This window comes from Tympanuchus pallidicinctus, unplaced genomic scaffold (genome assembly GCF_026119805.1).
Source record: "Tympanuchus pallidicinctus isolate F22 unplaced genomic scaffold, pur_lepc_1.0 scaffold4, whole genome shotgun sequence".
NCBI classification, from domain to species: domain Eukaryota; kingdom Metazoa; phylum Chordata; class Aves; order Galliformes; family Phasianidae; genus Tympanuchus; species Tympanuchus pallidicinctus.
In genome coordinates this window covers 5,218,643-5,236,485 of record NW_026294758.1, presented here as the reverse complement: position 1 = coordinate 5,236,485, position 17,843 = coordinate 5,218,643, and the positions used below count along the sequence as shown (strand labels likewise).

The 17,843-nt window shown below is 43.4% G+C and overlaps 1 protein-coding gene and 1 pseudogene across 1 annotated transcript; both read left to right on the top strand.

Moving 5' to 3' along the window:
- Nucleotides 1–3,523: 3,523 nt before the first annotated feature.
- TMEM215 (transmembrane protein 215) lies at nucleotides 3,524–4,628 on the top strand. Its single transcript, XM_052700912.1, has one exon. The coding sequence runs from the start codon at nucleotides 3,723–3,725 to the stop codon at nucleotides 4,437–4,439; it is 717 nt and encodes a 238-aa protein (XP_052556872.1). The 5' UTR covers nucleotides 3,524–3,722; the 3' UTR covers nucleotides 4,440–4,628.
- An 8,769-nt stretch (nucleotides 4,629–13,397) lies between these two features.
- LOC128089669 (cAMP-dependent protein kinase catalytic subunit beta-like) lies at nucleotides 13,398–17,495 on the top strand (annotated as a pseudogene).
- Nucleotides 17,496–17,843: the final 348 nt, after the last annotated feature.

The following is a 17,843-nucleotide window of genomic DNA, read 5'->3' as shown; positions in this document are numbered from 1 at the left end:
TTAGACAAGTTAGGGTCACCACAGTCTGAAGGCACAGGCATTCAGAAGGATGAGTTTCACCTGCATCAATGTGCAGGACTGTATCAAGGTTCACAGCACAGTATGAAGTCAGGGCTGCTGAAAATCCTCAGGTCTTTAGTGTGCTAAAAGTCCAGCTTCCCAGCACATGCTCAGCAGTGTTTTATTCATTAAACTTTCATTTCACTATTGCAATTTATGTTTTACATGTGATGGATCAAGAAGATAAAAAAGGAGATTGTGCATTTCAGGCTAAACAATACATTTAATATGACTAAAACTACAATGGCTAGTGCACTTTGAATTAGCTCTTGATTTTCATAGAATGGCCTGGGTTGAAAAGGACCACAATGATCATTTAGTTTCAACCCCCCTGCTCTGTGCAGGGTGGCCAACCAGCAGACCAGGCTGCCCAGAGCCACATCCAGCCTGGCCTTGAATGCCTCCAGGGATGGGGCATCCACAGCCTCCTTGGGCAACCTGTTCCAGTGTGTCATCATCCTCTGGGTGAAAAACTTCCTCCTAATATCTAACCTAAACCTCCCCTGTCTCAGTTTAAAACCATTCCCCCTTGTCCTATCATGATCCACCCTCGTGAACAGCTGTTCCCCCTCCTGTTCAATGTGCTCCCCTCAAGTATTGGAAGGCCACAATGAGGTCTCCCTGGAGCTTTCTTTTTTCCAAGCTAAACGAGTTCTCTCAGTTCCCTCAACCTTTCCTTATAGGAGAATTGCTCCAGCCATCTGATCCAGCTTCCACACCATGGCCATGAGGAGCTGGGAAAGGTGAGACCTCTGTAGAAGCTTTTAGTATGCACAATGTTTAGATATTTACCAGATGCTGACCATTACTTTGAATAGAAAACAGGGAGAGAATGAGAAGCACACTGCCTGATAGGCAGTTACACTAAATTATTAGTAGAACAGGAAAAAGATTTTGAATCTAAATAAGTTGATGTGGAAGTGCTTGCTGAGCAAGCTGAAATTAGTGTCCCTGGAACACATCAGCTTCCCATTTAATAACTTTGTTGAGATTTGAAGTACCAACATGGTGCCCCATGCCCAGAAGTTGCATTCTGCCTGTCCTGGTGAGGAATGTGTTCACCAAAGCCCACATTTCTCTCTTCCAGAGAGATTATCCCAATTTGACTCATCCTTAAGAAGCTGAAAAATCAGAAGGTAGGGTAAGAACACTAATTTCCCCAATATCAGCTTTACTTCTGCTTTGAATGAATGCTCAAAGTTACTGGCACTGAAAGATGGTTAATCACCACCATCAGCTGTTCAATTAATCTGAAACAGCACTTGGAATTTTCAGTCACTCCGCTAGCTGATCCAGACCTTTTGCACAAAGAGCCCATCGGAAATGTGCCTCACCTCACAGAAGTCAGCTTTTTCTTTCTCTAGTTTTGAACAGGAGAGAACATTCAGCCATTACCATTTCTGCTTACCTGTATGGAAACTTGATGACCTCTTGATTTCTGGTTTGGAAAAACAACATTGAGAACTGTATCGTGCTTTCCTGGAGCAGGGTGGCTGGTTTACCACCTCTGCCACAAAGCATGTGATCTTCACACTGCTGGTCCTGGAAACCATTCACAAAAGGACAAATTGGAAGCAGTCAGTTCCACCTTTGTCCTGACAGCTTTTGTAAGTATTTTCCTGCCTGCTAACATCTTCCCCTTCCAAAGTAGATGTTCTCTCTTCCGTCTCAATAACCCTGTCACTTAAATCCGAAGAGCCATTTTTATTCCTGTTAGGTCTTCTGACATGTTCTGCAGTACTTACAATATATTTTCCCCTCCGCTGATGCCACTAATGACATTTACATTTCTGTGTCATCTTCTGAGGCAGTTTTCCTCCCTCTCGTGGACCCTGATGAAGGCTATTCCTAAAGAACATGTTTTCTTTTTCTGCACACAACCAATTTCCAAATAAGAACTCTTAAGGACTGTGCAGATGTGCAAGGGGAGGTGAGGAAAGGTTGGGGAGAGGAGAGCAGTGCATCCCATGGTGTTACCAACACAATCCTGCTGGGCCTTCACTGATTTGTAGCTCCATATCTGGTTAATCTTTACCCAAGTTTAGCAGAGGGGTAGGAAAGGCATTATTCATCTGATGCGAGGACATAAATCCTATGTATTTAAATAACAGCAGATGGAAATAAGCAGCAGATTCTCACTGCAGAAAGTGCAAGCCAAAAAGCTCTGATCATTGCTCACCCTGCTAAATCCCGCTCAGTAACAGAAGTTAACTTGTGCTGAAACCCAGCTGGAAGATTTTGATTTGCTTCTAAGAGACCAAATTGCTTCTCTCTGTGCCCATCCAAGAACAGGCCAGAGCTCTAAGTGAGTTTTACAGGATAGCTTTGTTCAGATTATGATAATAGTCCTTTGCGAAATTTCCATCTTAAAATGGAATCACCACCACCAGTTCAAACAGCTGTCCCCAGGATGCCTCCTTCCTGCTCCCTCCCTTCAAATTAAGGCACGGAAGGCTATCACCTGTCACCTAGCTCACGAGGGAAGAGTCCAGTGAGGCAGAAACTGTGTCCTTTAAGGAGGAGACATATGTGTGTGAAAATGTGCAGTACAGGGCCACTTTGTATAGGGTAGGAACGTTGAATAAAAATCAGATATTTATGTGGCTGGAAGATGAGCATTTATGTTATTGATTTTTCCATATTCCTGGTCTCAACAGTAATTTGACAGAGAGGAGTCATGTTATTGTGATAACTGAGTTCTAAGTGTCCTTTCTCAGTCTCAGACTGCGACTTTTTTTTATCTCCCAGCACCTCTGCTCCAGGTGAAAGCATTACTCCTGATGCCTCTGGCAGTCGGTGCTGAAGCATCCTGCTCATGGGCTCCTCCTTCCTGTCACATTCCCACACGTTTCAGACCCTCTCCTGCATTCAGCCCGATGCTAGGAGCTACCACCGCCCAACACTGAGCAGCCCCAGCAAAGCCAACTTAGCGCAAGCACCACGGGATCCCAGGGCACATCCCGACAGCCGGAGGGATACAGCGGAGGGGGGGACCACGAGAGAGGCTCTGCATAAGGTCACGCTCCAGCGGCATTGCAGCGTCTCCCAAGGCTGTGCTCCCCGGGCTCGGCGCTGATCTGTCCGCTGGAGAAAGTCACAGCCCCGGGCCGCGCTGCCCGTCGGGGGAGCGGACTGACGGGGCTCTGCAGCCCCACTCCCGGCAGCTTCCAACGGAACCGCGGCTGCCGTCATCACCCCCAAACCCAGCCTTCCGAAAACCAGCCCCCGGACCCGGCGGCGGCCCCCGTGGGCGGTGCGTGTACTCACGGCTGCGAGGAGGAGGAGGAAGAAAAGGAGGAGGAAGAGCAGGTGTCCCTTGCAGCCGGAGTCCTCCTTCCCCCTCCTCGCGTTTTCTCAAGCCCTGAGCCACCCCCCTCTTCGCGCAGGCTGCGGGGCCGGGCCCACGCGTGCTCGCCGTCACACGTGGGAGGGAGCGGCGGGGCTGCGGGCGGGGGGGCTGCGCCTTGCCATAAGCGAGTGGCCGGCTGAGCGCGGCGCTGAGCAGCTCGGGAGCGGCAAGAGTCAGGCAGCAGGCTCCCAGCCCCGCCGTCCTCCGCGGAAGCAGGCGGGGAGCCGAGCGGTGCCGACCGTCGGTGCCTCGCCGCCGGGAAGCTTCACCCGCAGCTGAGGAGGGACCGCAGCGGTCAGCGCGCACCGTCGGCATGGCGCGTACCATGAGACCCGACGATATCAACCCTCGGACGGGGCTGGTGGTGGCTCTGGTCAGCGTCTTCCTGGTGTTTGGCTTCATGTTCACCGTGTCCGGCATCAAGGGGGAGACTTTGGGAGACATCCCACTGCTGGCCATCGGGCCGGCCATCTGCCTGCCAGGCATTGCCGCCATCGCCCTCACCAGAAAGACTGATGGCTGCACCAAGTGGCCCAAGAACAAGCGTCCATGCTGTAAGCAGAGCAGGGACCGGGACGTGATGGAGCTGCTGAGAACTCCTTCAGATCTGGAATCTGGCAAGGGAAGCTGTGACGAATTGGCCAAGAAGGTGTACCAGAAGGACCGGAGAGTATTGCGGGGTGAGGACTCGGTGTCCATCTGCACCACCACCACCTCAGCCACCACAGGAGAGTGCAAGATCCTCATCAGAAAGGTGGACCAGGAGAAGATGCTGAGGTACCTGGATACCTGCTACCCGGAGATGCCAGGGAATGTGTTTGTGGGAGATGGCTCCACGTACAGTGCCTTAGAGAAGAGCTCTTCTCCCAGCAGGGACAACGCTGCTTGTCCAGACGTCGAAGACAACATTTTTGTTGTTCCCAAAGACAGTATCATTGTCTGCTCCTACAAGGAGAACAGCCCTTATGACAAATACTGTTGTTACATAAACCCTACTGGAGTCGCCTCGGACCAGGAGACCATAGTGTGAACAGTGCATACTTTATGTATATGTATGTATTTATACAAAAACTACAACAACTTCTTGATAGGGGATAATATAGCTGACTGCACTGCATGGGACAATCCTGATACTATTTCAATTTAACCTGCTATGTGACTGATACTCAAACCTTTTGTGCCTGAAATACTTTCTGTAAGTAAATGAGCATGTTTAAAGGTTAAAGAATTCAATTTTTCATTTTGGAAAAAAAAAAAAATCTATTTCAGTTTCTGCCCTTTCCTTCCTTTCGTTTTCCTGCCACTCGTTGTACGCAGACCCGCAGACACAGAGCAGGAGGTCAGTAGGGATCGGGAGCTGAGCCAGGATTCTCGAGTGTCTGTAGGAAGGATGGGGGCCTGCAGAGGTCTCAGCAGCGGTGTTGCTTTGTGTGGGGAGGGATGGAGAGATGCCAGCATGCCCTCTGACCGCTGGCTGATGTTGGGAAGTATGGAAGCAGTGTGCTTCTTCTTCTTCCTGGCAGGATTTTATTTTCCTGTTTCAAGAAACTGATGTGCTGTGTGGCTCTTCTGAAAGACTTCAGGAGCCACACGGGCCCAGGGGAGTTTTCGGACGGATAATGCATTAACCATTGCATGAAAAGTACAGGTTTAACTCCAGTCCTTACTGATACTGAGTTCATGGGAATGTTTCTAACACTTTTGGGTTTTGTAGGCATACTTGACAAGGGGATTGCAGTGTTATCGTGGCACAGTTCTTGCAGGGAATAGGAGCAGATGTCAGTGGAGTCGAGATCTTAAAAATATATTTCAGTAACTTGCATGGGTTTTGCTCAGTGCTGGATCTGACTGTTCAGAAAATGTCATTTTTTATGTGCCTTTTCTACCATGCCATGGCTGATGAATGATCACAGTTCATGCAGGGGTGGAGGAATCTGAGGACCTGGCTGACAGATGTTTTTGTTCACTACGTATGGATACATAGCAAGAGAAATACAGGGTAATAGAACTAACCATTCAAAACCCATGGCTTACATACAGAAATGCAAATTCTGTTCTCTCCCACAGAAGATTGCATGTTCCATGTAGTGTATGAAATTTTATCAGCAGCCATGTAGATATCACAGACATGACATGGTGTGATGTGTATGCTGAACACTGCTCCACGGGCTGAGCCTCTAGTCAAAGGGTTACTAAAGTATGGAGTCATTTGCAAGCAGCTGTTGGTTCCTGGCTCCTATAATTCATAACCACTGCAAAAAGTTCCTCTGTGATAGCATTCCTTACAGTGCTCTCATTTCAGCAATTTTCAGTCCACTGTAACTTGCATCAGGCAAAAAAAACCAAACACCCAACACCTGAATTATCCACGTAGGAAGGAAGAAAAGCAGCCTTTGTCTTCTCACACTCTGAGACATTGTGCAGAAAGTGGCAAGGAGTTTCTCTCTGAAAGAAGGTGTTTGTCACCTTTGCTTACCATGAAAGAGTTTGTAAAGTGAAGGGCAACTTTATGCATCCTCTCATTTACTTGTTTGGAAACATATGTCTGGTTGTCACAGAGTAGCAGTCTCTGAAATGATCTGGGTTTGGGAAGGATTTCTTTCTGTCAGACCAAAAGGGATGTTCATGCTGAAGACAGGTGTTGGTGGGACATCTGGATGCTATTAGGAGAAATTAAGAAACAATGCTGGCTAGTCTGAGTCAAGTAAAGCCTTTTCATAGATGGTTACAGTACTGTGGGAATAAATCAGCCCTGGTACCCTGCACTATCCAAGTGTCATCTGCAGAGCAAAGGAATTTCACAGGAACAGACCTCTACCTGAACCATTCAGCTCTCATGTCCACATAAAGCACTCTGCCATTGTCAGACAGGTCTCCTGCAGGCTCAGCCACCACGGGACCTTATTCTGCAATGTACAGAAGCAGCATTTTGATGGCACTGGAAGATCTGATTCCATAGCGTCCTGGAGTCAACAGCTGAACTGCTGCCGAAGTGCCAGGCGAGGAGCAGGGTTCTTCATTGCTCTCTGCTCCCTAGGGACAGAGGTGAGGGTCTCGACATGTGCCCATGGGTGCCCCGCATCCCCGAGGTCAGGCCGCCTGGGGAGAGCAGGCTGTTGGGTCCTGAGTGCTGCCTCTGCCCAGGCTGTGAGCAATCTTCTGCCTTGCGTAAGGCAGCGCAGCGCCAGCCTGCTGGGAACCTAGATTTGTACAGTTCTGCAAATATATATAGGAAGAGGTCAAGTTTTTCCATTTTGTCTAGGATTAGATGTTCCCTGTCGAAAGTTATAAGGGTTTTAAGAAGGCAAGGCAGCAAACTCCAGTGACAAATGGTAAATACATAACTTGAGATACGCAGATCTAAGGCATGTGCTTTATTCCATTCCTACCCTAAAACCTGGAGAGTTTTTTTATTAAGAAAAAGTTTAATGGCAGTGAAATTTTCCCACGGTGTAGGAAGAGGCATAAAAATGAACATTTAAAACAAGATATTTCCAGGCAATGTTTTTCCTTCATCAGATTAACTGAGTGAAGGTTTCGCAGCAGAATGTGACCGTAGGCAGCATGTCCCAGCCAGTCCATCATAATCTACTATAGGGTTTTTATAAGAGCCTGTACTGCCTCTCACATCTCTTTCTCTATGATTTTTTTTTTCCATTCCCTTCTGCTAGCTAAGCAGGGAATGAAATGGACATTGATGAGTATGGCAATTTAAAAAAATATAAATTTGGCCATTTAAATATGGTTTCTTTTTTTTTCTTTCTTTCTTTTTTTTTTTCAATAAAGTGAGCTTTTTTCATCCACTCTTATTTTGCCAGGAAAAATCCACTGCGTCATTTGATCAAAGACAGCATGACAGCAGCCCCAGGCTTTTTATGCAGATAGCCTGGTCAGGCCAGAGAATTACTGAGGCTTTATTTTCATTCAGCTCATCTGGTCTCTTCTGATGGATGCTGGAACTCATATGGCCTGATCTTGGAACAGGCACCAATAATTGCACTGCTTTTCAGAGAAAGCTGCTGCTTGTCCTGAGTCTGAGTTTGGCTTCAGGATACTACAATTTTGGGTGATCCCAAGCCATGGCCTGGAGATAAGAGCTTCTTTTTACCCTTACTTTGTTATCTCTCTGTGTTAATATTGTTCTTCTCAATGCTGTTCTTCAATAAAACAGGTCTTGTGGTGGACAGCTGTCTGTGAGGCTAAAGCCTGGTCTTGCTGAAGTCAGTGTCTGCACACTGCTTGGTGCTGTGTTATGGGTGGCAGGGCATATTGGTGTGAACACTCAGAGGTGGTTCCTAGGACATATAAAAATCGTTTTTAGATTAAAATGTATAATACTGCTGCAGTGGAGTTCACTTTTTAGGAAAAACAATATGACAGAACTCAGTTGTATTCAGAAGATTTTTGTCTTGCTTTGCTTAGCTTTCTGTTGTGATAACTTGCATTTTTACAGTCATACAAACTGGTCATTGCAAAACCTTGCACAGAAAATCAAGAGTTTAATCAGCATGCTTTGTCCCTCTCAAGTAGTCAGCAATAGCTGGTTCCGCTGAAATGGATCCAAATGAGTAGCAGGTGAGCACCTCTTGGGATGTGTATTGCATTGACGATCTGAGTTCTGCAGAAATGTGGTGCTCCTCCACAGGCAGATGTTTTTCTCCATCTGATCCAAACTTATTGCAGGCTCAGTTCCAGAGAGCAGTTATCCCACTGTGATGAGCAGAGTAACAGCTGCTCTGACCCCTTTCCAGCACTTCTCCAGCACTGATACATACTGAGGCTGCTTTCAGGGAGGGCTTTTGCTTTTGACCAGAGTGACACAAGCTGACTCCATGTCATGCATCCGATCTAAAAGGCATCTAACTTAATTGCCAGCTCTTGTTGCCCAGGCCTGAGACTTTGCATCTCTGCAAATTACCATTTAAACCAGAAGAGCTATAGAGATGGGCTAGAGATGGGTGACTGTCAGTCATTTCTAGCCTGGCTTTCATGAGTCTCTAGGAATTGTTCTGTTCATGTGCAGAGCATAAGCTGTCCTGGGAAGCTGGAATCTCAACATATTACCAGTACAACCATATTGCTAGAGAATGCAGTTCTGAGAAGTAGATATTTTCTCAGTTCTGGAAGGTTTCTGCATTAACTGCTGGTGCCAATAGTATTTAAAGACTTTGAGGAATTTCTTAACAAGTTGACTTAAGGTCAACTTGACACAGTCCTAGCACACAACATGGAGCACCAGCTGCAAAGCAGCCCTGCAGAGCCCATTTGCAATCTGCAGTCAGTCTGAGCATGCGATCCCTGCTGGGACACTGTAGGTAGGTTTGTTCCTTGTCTGGTGTGGAGGGCTCTGTGATCTCTTGTGTTGAGAAACAACAGAAGGACCAGACCTAGAATTTACTTTCAGTGCTTTCTAGCAGACTTTCATCACATCACTACCTGCCTATCCTCTCAGTGGAGTAATGCCAAATTCCACATTTCTTGACCAAGCATGAAGGAACCACTGGTTTTTAAATCACATATTTCTTTCTGTTCAGGATAGTTGCAAGGATCTTTCCTCATTATCCCACTGTCAGATGCCTGCAGAAAGGTTTATTCTTACTGCTTAAAAACACTCCCAAAAACATTGTTATTGCTTAAAAATCACACATAGGTGCATATATCTATATAGATTTTAAAATATATATATATTGTTTTGAAGAGCAGGCAACAGAACACACAAACACATCAATAAAAATTCATTTGAGATGTACTCAATCTGCTCAAAGGACCCCTCTGTCCTTCAGACACATCATATACATCTTTAGCTTCAATCTCATTGCCGCTATCTTAAAAGCTTAAAATTCCTCATGTCCTTTAAAATAAGAGAATCTTTCAAAGGAAAATTATTATAAGGACAGAGTTCTTCCACCAGGCTACAGAGATTTTGTATGTCCCAACACTGTGTTTCATCATAGCCTCTGTGAAATCCAGGCTCCATCACTAACAGCGAACTCAAATTTCCTCCTTCTTTGCATTAAGCAATTCCCCAGACCCTTGGGAAAACCTCTGAATCCTTGGTCAGTTATGGTAGATTCAGTACATACAGTATCATTTCAGCTACGAGATATGGTTCAGTAGCTTGTGGTACTGATAGGAATGGGAGGGTGGTTGGACTAGATGATCTTGCAGGTCGTTTCCAACCTTTTGATTCTGTGATTCTGTGATTTCGACATGCGGTTTCTTTTCTTAGGGAGTGAAAAATACTTTGAAATTACTTTGAAAATCTAACTCTATAGCTTGTGCTAGGAAGGCAAGAACTGAAAAACAGAGATACTGTAGTTATTCATGAAAATGGAAAAGACCAGAAAGGCTTCGTAGACAGCACTGTATTACTGAGTTATATTCTGGTCACATAAGAAGTGTGTTTAGTGCACTGCTTAGTGTGTGTATGAAACTTTGCTTTGGTAGCTTAGCCTGAAGGGGCTCCACAAGGAGGGAACAAGAAGAATGTCCTGCCTGGAGGCAGAACACTGGAGTTACAGGGAAAAAAAAGAAAAAAAAAAGAGAAAAAAGAAAAGGGTATGTAGTAGGGGTCTGTTGCCAGGAATACCAATTTGTCTTCAGATCTCATCAAAACCCCTATTTACACATCACTGTATTTTTACTGTGGAATGCATTGATAATTATTACAGTTGTGCCAATTCACGCTCATAAAGATGCCACTACAGTAGCATTTTTTTTTTTAATTTTTTTTTTTTTTTTTTAACATTCTCTGTTCTAATGCCATTGAAATTCAAGGCAAAATTCCCAAGGGTGTAAAAAGTAAAAGTTTAATGTGGAACTTGAAGGTCAATCTTAGTGCTACATGAAAATCCAGCACTAGTTCCTATAAAAGGATGCATATGTGCATAAAAACAAAAGAAGAGATACAAATACAGATGGGACAGCCTTGTACATTTCTAAATCAGAGGACTGGGGCTAACGTGTGATGGGACATTAAGTAGCATCTTGCAAATTCATGTGTGCTCTTCTGAAGGTTTCAGTCATCAGGGTTCCTGCACCAACAAACTCTATAAAACCCACTCTCTCACATTTCAAACTGGTTGTGTTATATCTGTACATCAGGAAGTGCATTTTAGCAGATTTTAAATTGGTAAGAAATGAAAATTTCCCCCATTTTCTTTCGAGAGAACTGAGTTGCAAAATTTTATCTTTGCATTCTATGTTAGAATGCAATAATGTATAATCCAATGTTTTATGCTGCCTGGTGTAATGTAGAGGAAAATTCAGACAGAATTAGGAGAACAGAGTAGTCCTTACCTGGAAACCAGACATGGTAGCCAGTTGAAAAACAAGGGTAATCTTGCATAGCCTTGTCTTTTTACTGGTCTAAAAAGACAGCCCCAGAAGGATAGGCTTAAAAAAAACCAAAGACTCTTACTATAGAGTTCAGTTCAGATAGAAAAGAGTTGGGGGTCCAGGTGGTGTGGGAGAGGTGCCTGCCTGCTCTACATCTTGGGGAACCACATGACAGCCTCTTCTCGGACATGGTCAAGACACCAGGCATCCTCTGACTCCATGGTCAGGCTCAGCATCCATACTATGCCCTCATACTCTTTGCGAAGAATGCCTGATTGCATTTTCTTTAAACAAACTGATGATTCTGATTTCACTTCATAGCTGTAGAAAGAAGCAGACAGCTTTTCTGTTTATTCAAAAAGGAGTGTGGAACTGGAGATATCTGTAAATATCAATAACAAGCCAAATAAAAGATGTTTGCTGGGGATAAAGTCTTAACTTTTTAGTGGCAAAAGAGTCTCCTCCCAATGCCAATGGTTTGAAAAAAATTCTAGGAAGTTTTACACTACAAAATATATTGACCATTCTTTTTAAACTTGCTGGGACTTTCAAAAATATTGTGGTTATTCTATCTATTCCTCAAAATCCGCATTAAAACAATAGTGATGGTTTATCAATCTAATTAAAAACTTTCTAAGTCAGTTTTTGCGTTATGTGATTTATTTAAACAACCTGCCTGTGTCTTCACCTTCACGTAATTGGAGCTGCAGTGAGTAATAATCACATTAACTGTAAATAGTGAAACACATAATCTTTCCATAAAATCAGCACATAGCAAACATAGTATTAGTACTCACTGCATTGTTTTCCACCACTATAGACACTGAAAGATTCAGTGAAGAACTGAAAGGACCTAAAGTATGCATCACCTTCAGATCTTCAGTGCTATTACCACAGCTGTCACATTTTCTATTAAGGAAAAAATCTCCCATGAAAGGAGGAACACGTCACATATTTATCTGTACACAAAATCCCTTTTCAGAAGAGAATACCTGCTAGACTAGCTGACAGAGTCCACATCTGGGATGTGGACTCTGCAAATCTGAAGTATCTTATAGAAGAGCATTACATGGTTGTCAGACTTCACATTGACCAGATGGCAATCACTAAGCAGAATTTTTCCATATTGCCAAGCTTGCTAGGAATTTAGGCAGCAGCTTCCAGAGTAGCTGCAAGACTCTGCTCTATTTCTAAATGCCAGGAGCTCTAGCAGAACTCTGGAGATCTGAGTTTGCAGTAGCCTTAGTCACAAGTACAGCCCCACACAAGGATGCTGATTCAGAGCAACAGAATGGGAGCCTTTATATTTGCAGATGTTTTGAAGACAACCAGTCCTTGTATTTAAAGTTTATGTTGGCAACCATTCTTTGTTATCTCAGTGCAATCAAAAACTGAGATGTTTGCAGTGTTCAAACTTATGACACTTCCAATATAGCTGTCGAAAACATTGTGACATTATACAGGATCTTGATTTGCACTAATCTCTCTTTATACAGATACATTTTAAATTAGACATGTTTGATATTTATAGTCTTCCTTAATCTATAGTTACACTAGATATTCATATATATATATTCTTAGATCTGTATGTACATATATGTGCCCACAACAATACAAAAAAAAATCAGTCTGTATAGCTAAGTCATCCCCAGGAGGTAAAAGCAAGACAAACCTCACAGCCTTTATGTTGCAGCCACCTTTGCTGAACAAGCTGTGTAGTACAACATCTAATGCTTGCTGCTTGTATCTGATGTCTGGTAGAAATCTGCGTAGCTGTTTAGCATTCACGTCCCTGTAACTTGCCTATTGGTAGGTGGCACTGAAATATGGCTGTTGTGAATAAAATCATAGAATCATAGTATCATTAAGGTTGGAAAAGAACTCTAAGAACATCAAGTCCAACCATCACCCATCCCATCATGCCCACTAGACCATGCTCCTCAGTGTCTCATCTGCATGTCTCTTGTACGCCTCCATGGGTGATGAATCTACCACCTCTCTGGGAACGCCTTTCAATGCCTAACCACTCCTTCTGAGAAGAAACTCTTCCTAATATTCATCCAAAGTCACTCACAGTAGCTTCCAAAATGCCTGAAATAAATCTTAAGTACTTGCCAGTTGAGTGAGGACAGTTCAGTTTGCATCTGTAACTGTCACTGCTTCTGTATTCTGGAAGATGAACGGTTCAATCTCAGTCAGTGAACAAACTGCCATTAATGGGGACTGCTATTTCAAGTTGAAGAAGAGATGCTTTTTTTCAAGGAGAGAATCAAAAGATTGAGAAAACAGAGTTAGGCTAAGATTGGTTCTCCTCGAACCATACAGACTCTCAATCTCTTGAAGTCAACAGGAATCCCTGCATTATATTCAGCAGAATTTGAGTACTACCCAAAGATCTGTAATGACAGCTGTCAATCCAACGGTGCTCACAGCCACTCAGCATTTGTTTATACATAGAAAATTTCAGACTGTGAACACATTAACTTTTAAACTTTTAATTCTAAAAACAACAAAGCAGATTAAAACTGAGTTAAATCTACAGTGCTATTACAAATGGACATAAAGAACATAATTTCACATTTATACTTAATAAAAAAACCTTAGATACAGCTTTTCTAAAAGCTTAAAACATGTTAACTCAGTAAAATAATACAATAAAGCCACAGAACAATATTATGCCATGAAGGTACTGGACAAAAAAGGCTGTCAAACTGAAGCAGACAGAACACACACTGAATGGATCAATATTACAGGCAGTGAACTTTCCCCTCCATGTAAAACTGGAGTATTCTTTTAGGGATAGTTCTAATTTATACCTGATAATGGAGTATGTTCCTGGTGGTGAAATGCTCTCACTTCCGAGACAAATCAGAAGATTCAGTGAACTACATGCACAGTTTCATGCAGCTCAGATGGTGCTAATATTTGAGTACCTCCATTCATTAGACCTCATTTACAGAGATCTAAAGCCTGAAAATCTTTTAATCAGGCTGCAAACTCTGGCTTTGCAAAAAGAGTAAAAGCAAGAACTTGGACATTATGTGGTTCTCCAGGATACCCGGCACCTGAAATAACTCTCAGCAAGGCTTACAACAGGGCAGTGGATTGGTGGCCATTAGGAGTGAAATGGCAGATCAGCCTATTCAAATTTACGACAGATTGTGTCTGGCAAGGCAAGGTTCCCGTCATGCTTCATTTCAGACCCGAAGGATCTTCCAGTAAATTTACTTCAGGTAGACTTGGCCAGATGATATGGAAATCTCAGTGGTGTAGATGACATAACAAATCACAAGTAGTTTGCAGCTACAGATTGGATTGCCATTTATCAGAGAAAGGTAGAAGCTCCATTCAAACCAAAGTGCAGAGGCCCTGGAGATACCAGCAACTTGGATGACTACGAAGAAGTAGAAATTTGTGCATCTCTAACAGAAAAAATGTGCAAAAAATTTGGTGATTTTTAGTAGGAATAAGAGGGCAAGTTGACACCAGACCTCATGTTGGGCTCTTTGCACTCTGTTAACATGTGGGGTGGAGTGGAGACCATCATATGTCAAAACAGTTACCTAGTTACTTCATTCCACAGAGCTGACTGAGTTCTTCATTGACATCCTCCATGGGTGCAGTATGCACCAACCCTTCCAACCAGGCACAATTAAGCAAGCACTTTTTATGCAGTAATACAGAACAACAGATTGCTTTTCTAATGAACTTTGGTTTCTGTTGATCTTTGTTTCTGTGTATTGTTCATCTTTCCCCTTTAAAATGAAGTAGTTTTTTTACCCAAGAATGCTCCATTTTGTTTTGAATGAGGTATTATTTGTGTGAGTGAAATGGAAGGTGTTGCTGCTAGTGTGATTTAGACTGAAGTGAAAGGTAAATGCTGCTTCTAGGCTCTGCCAGCCAATAGTTCTTGTCTGTCTCATTTCTGATGCTACAGTTTATAACAATATTTTTTCAGTAGCTCAGACTTAGCCTAGCCAGCATTTTTAGTGTTTTTGAAGTTAGTATTTATCGCCATATAAATGTCTGCTAAATTAACTTAGAAGGAGGAGGAGTAAATGTTGCTACATCACTAACACTGCTTCTTTCTCACCTCCTCCCAGTTAGTTTTGGGCAGTCCAGGTCACATTATGGCAAAACTGCTGTGACTCCTTACGTTTTCTTCCTATATCACATATCTAATTCTGTTGCACGGTTGACCAGATCAGCTAGACTGACTAAACTCTTCAAAAATAAATTAGTTCTGGAGGGTACTAAATAGAACTCGATAAAGTACAAGCATGGTTGCCATACGTATGTTTTGTCTTTAAAGAAAGTCAGCACCAGCACTGCTTACAGAAACATGTTCATCAACAGACTACTCCACTTATAGTGATGCATCTCACTTTACAGGAAATGCTTGTTCAGGAACAACCTTTTCTACACTACACAGTGACTCAGAAGCCCTTCTGATTTCACTCCCATATCTAGCCAGTAGGAGGAGGCTCACAGCTGTTTTAGTCAAAGCAACTCCATAAATTGCTTTGTTAACACAGTTAGCATTAGTTAACTAGTAAGTTAATGTTAGTTGCAAAAGCTAATGTTAAGAGGAGATTTTCAGAGGGATCTCAGAGCAGCCAAAAACAAGAGCTGTAATGGACTCTCTTCCATTCAACAGCTTGCAATGTTTTCTATTTCTCTCCTAAGATTTCAGATCTCTGTAGTAAAATGGAAGGTATCACTGATTGTTGAGTCTATGCAACACCACCAAGTTTCTTCCTACTCTTCTTTCTGTGCTCCAGGCAATTAGAGAATGAAGCAAGAATCCAGATTCCCATTTGGACTTGTATCCACTACGCTTGCATGGCTTCATTCCTTCTTTCATTGGGCCCTGTTTTCTGACACAATCCATGTTTCTTTTCTCCTTTTATACCACAAGACCAATGACATCCACAAGGTTTATCATACTATTCAATAGCAACACTACATTGTCTTTTTCTTTCCTATGGGGGCAGCTACAGGCTGGACTGTCCAGCCACCTGGTTGTGAAGGCTGTTTGCAAAACCAAATCAGCAGTTAACATTGAGAGCTAGCTTCTGCCCTCATAGCTGGTGACACTGCCAGTATTAAGTATCAACTCCTGTAAAGCAAAGGCAACTACAGAGACTTGGAGATACAGGTGCTATGAAACAAAATATCAAAGAAAGAAGAATTAACCCTCCCAGCAACTGTTTGGAAAAAAAGGTGAGCTGAAGAATGCAGCCTTTTCTGGTTTGAACTCTGGAGTGCCAGAGAAGGAGGGGGTGGCAAACTGCACAGTCTCTAAGAGTATACCTGCTCCTGGAAGCACGGCCAGAAGCACCACTGAGGGGAGAGAGAGGAAGAGTGGATCGGGGCTCCCCTGCTCCGCACACTCAGGTTCAGGCTGTGACCTGGCAACTCCACTGCACTCCATCCCTTCATATGAACCAGTGACTGAGCAGACAGGGGATGCGCTCCTGCAGTTTCAGTGGTTCAAAATACAGTGTACATCACAACACACGTACAATACCTGCCACAATGCAGAATGTCAAGGCATTGAAAGCAATTATTGGCATTTTTTTGTGGTTATGTTGGGCCAGTACTTGATGTTCCTTCTTGAGGCATACCTTCGTCAAGGATCTGTCCAAGTTCACACTTGCCAGTTACCAGTAGTTCAGCAGTCCACCACAGGGTGTCACGATGTTTCCTCGTGGATACTGGAGCATGCTGGAGTGAAGTTGTTGCAGCTGGCTGTGCTGTGAATTTACAACCTCAAGGGGAGTAATACAGATGTTCAAGAGGTACAAGGAGGAGTAGGTATCCACTCCACAGTAGGATACAGGACATATTTCAATCTTGAATCAACACCTCTGCCTGTATCAGGGCATGTCCTGAACTTCAGTACCACACACTTTGGCCTGCTATCTGTAGCTGGATCACTATATCAGGTACAAAGGAGGCAGGGGAGGGTGTTCTCATTTGCCCATGGACATGATTAATGTCTGCTTCACAGTGAAAATCGGGGCATCAACTACTACCTCTGCTGGCCATGTATGGAACCACTGGAAGATTTACTGATTCCCTAACCTCTAACAATCTCCCCCAAGGTGCAAGGAAACCACAACATTTTTGATCCTACTTGCACTTTCCAAGGCCATTTTACCTTGTGTTTCCTGGGCTCTAGGTCCTCAGGGGCAGGGAGCAGAAAATTATTCATGGTGCCAGTTTGTGGCTTGAGCGAGCTCTCCTTTTGTGCAATTTGTATCGTAAGCAGGGAGGCTCAAGTTGTCTGCAATATTCTTAAAGCACTGGGTCTGCCATCACTGGTCTCTCATTCAAGTCCCACAGAGTTTCATAAAGCCTCTTGGTTCACCCCTGAATCTGCCTTCAGAGCAGCCTTCAGGATTCTAATGTATCTTCCTATTTGGCCTGCTCCTTTTAGATTTTAGGACAGGTGAAACTGCCGTTTGATGTTGTTGTCTTTGGCCCATTTCTGCACAGATGCACCCATGAAGTGTGTACCCTGGTCACTCTCGATGACCTCAGGAGTCCCCTGCAATATCATCAACCTAGTTAGAGCTTTAATGCTATAGGCTTGGTTTGCCTTTGTTACAGGATAGGCTTGCACCAATCCACTTGCTGTATGAACAGAGGTTAGGGCATATTTAGCCCCCTCAAATTTAGGAAGGGGATCTATATAATCTATCTGCCATTGCTATAATGGGTTGTGTCCTCTAGCAAGATGGACTGTTGTACCTTAGTGTGTGCTAACACGAAATTCAAAAAGAAGACAAATGAATCTTCTAAGTTGTGGGAAAAAAACAAACAAACAAACAACACTGTGAAATCAATTTAAAATTCATATTTAAAAATTGTAACTGCTTCCATGTTGAGGTCTCAAGTGGTAAGAGCAGCTCTACATGTGTTGCTCACTGAAATTTGGGTCCCATTCAAGTGACAATATTCCCATAGACTTTTGAGACAGAATTTTGCTCAACATGTTTTACTTTTTCCTTTTTTTTTTTTTTTTTTTTTTGTGTGTGTGTGTGTGTATTTTAGAAGGATTTGGGATTCTATTTCCACTAGATAGGAGTCT

What these genes read in the sequence shown, in the direction of transcription:
- TMEM215 (XM_052700912.1), top strand. Translation starts at nt 3,723, where the DNA reads ATGGCGCGTACCATGAGACCCGACGATATCAACCCTCGGACGGGGCTG.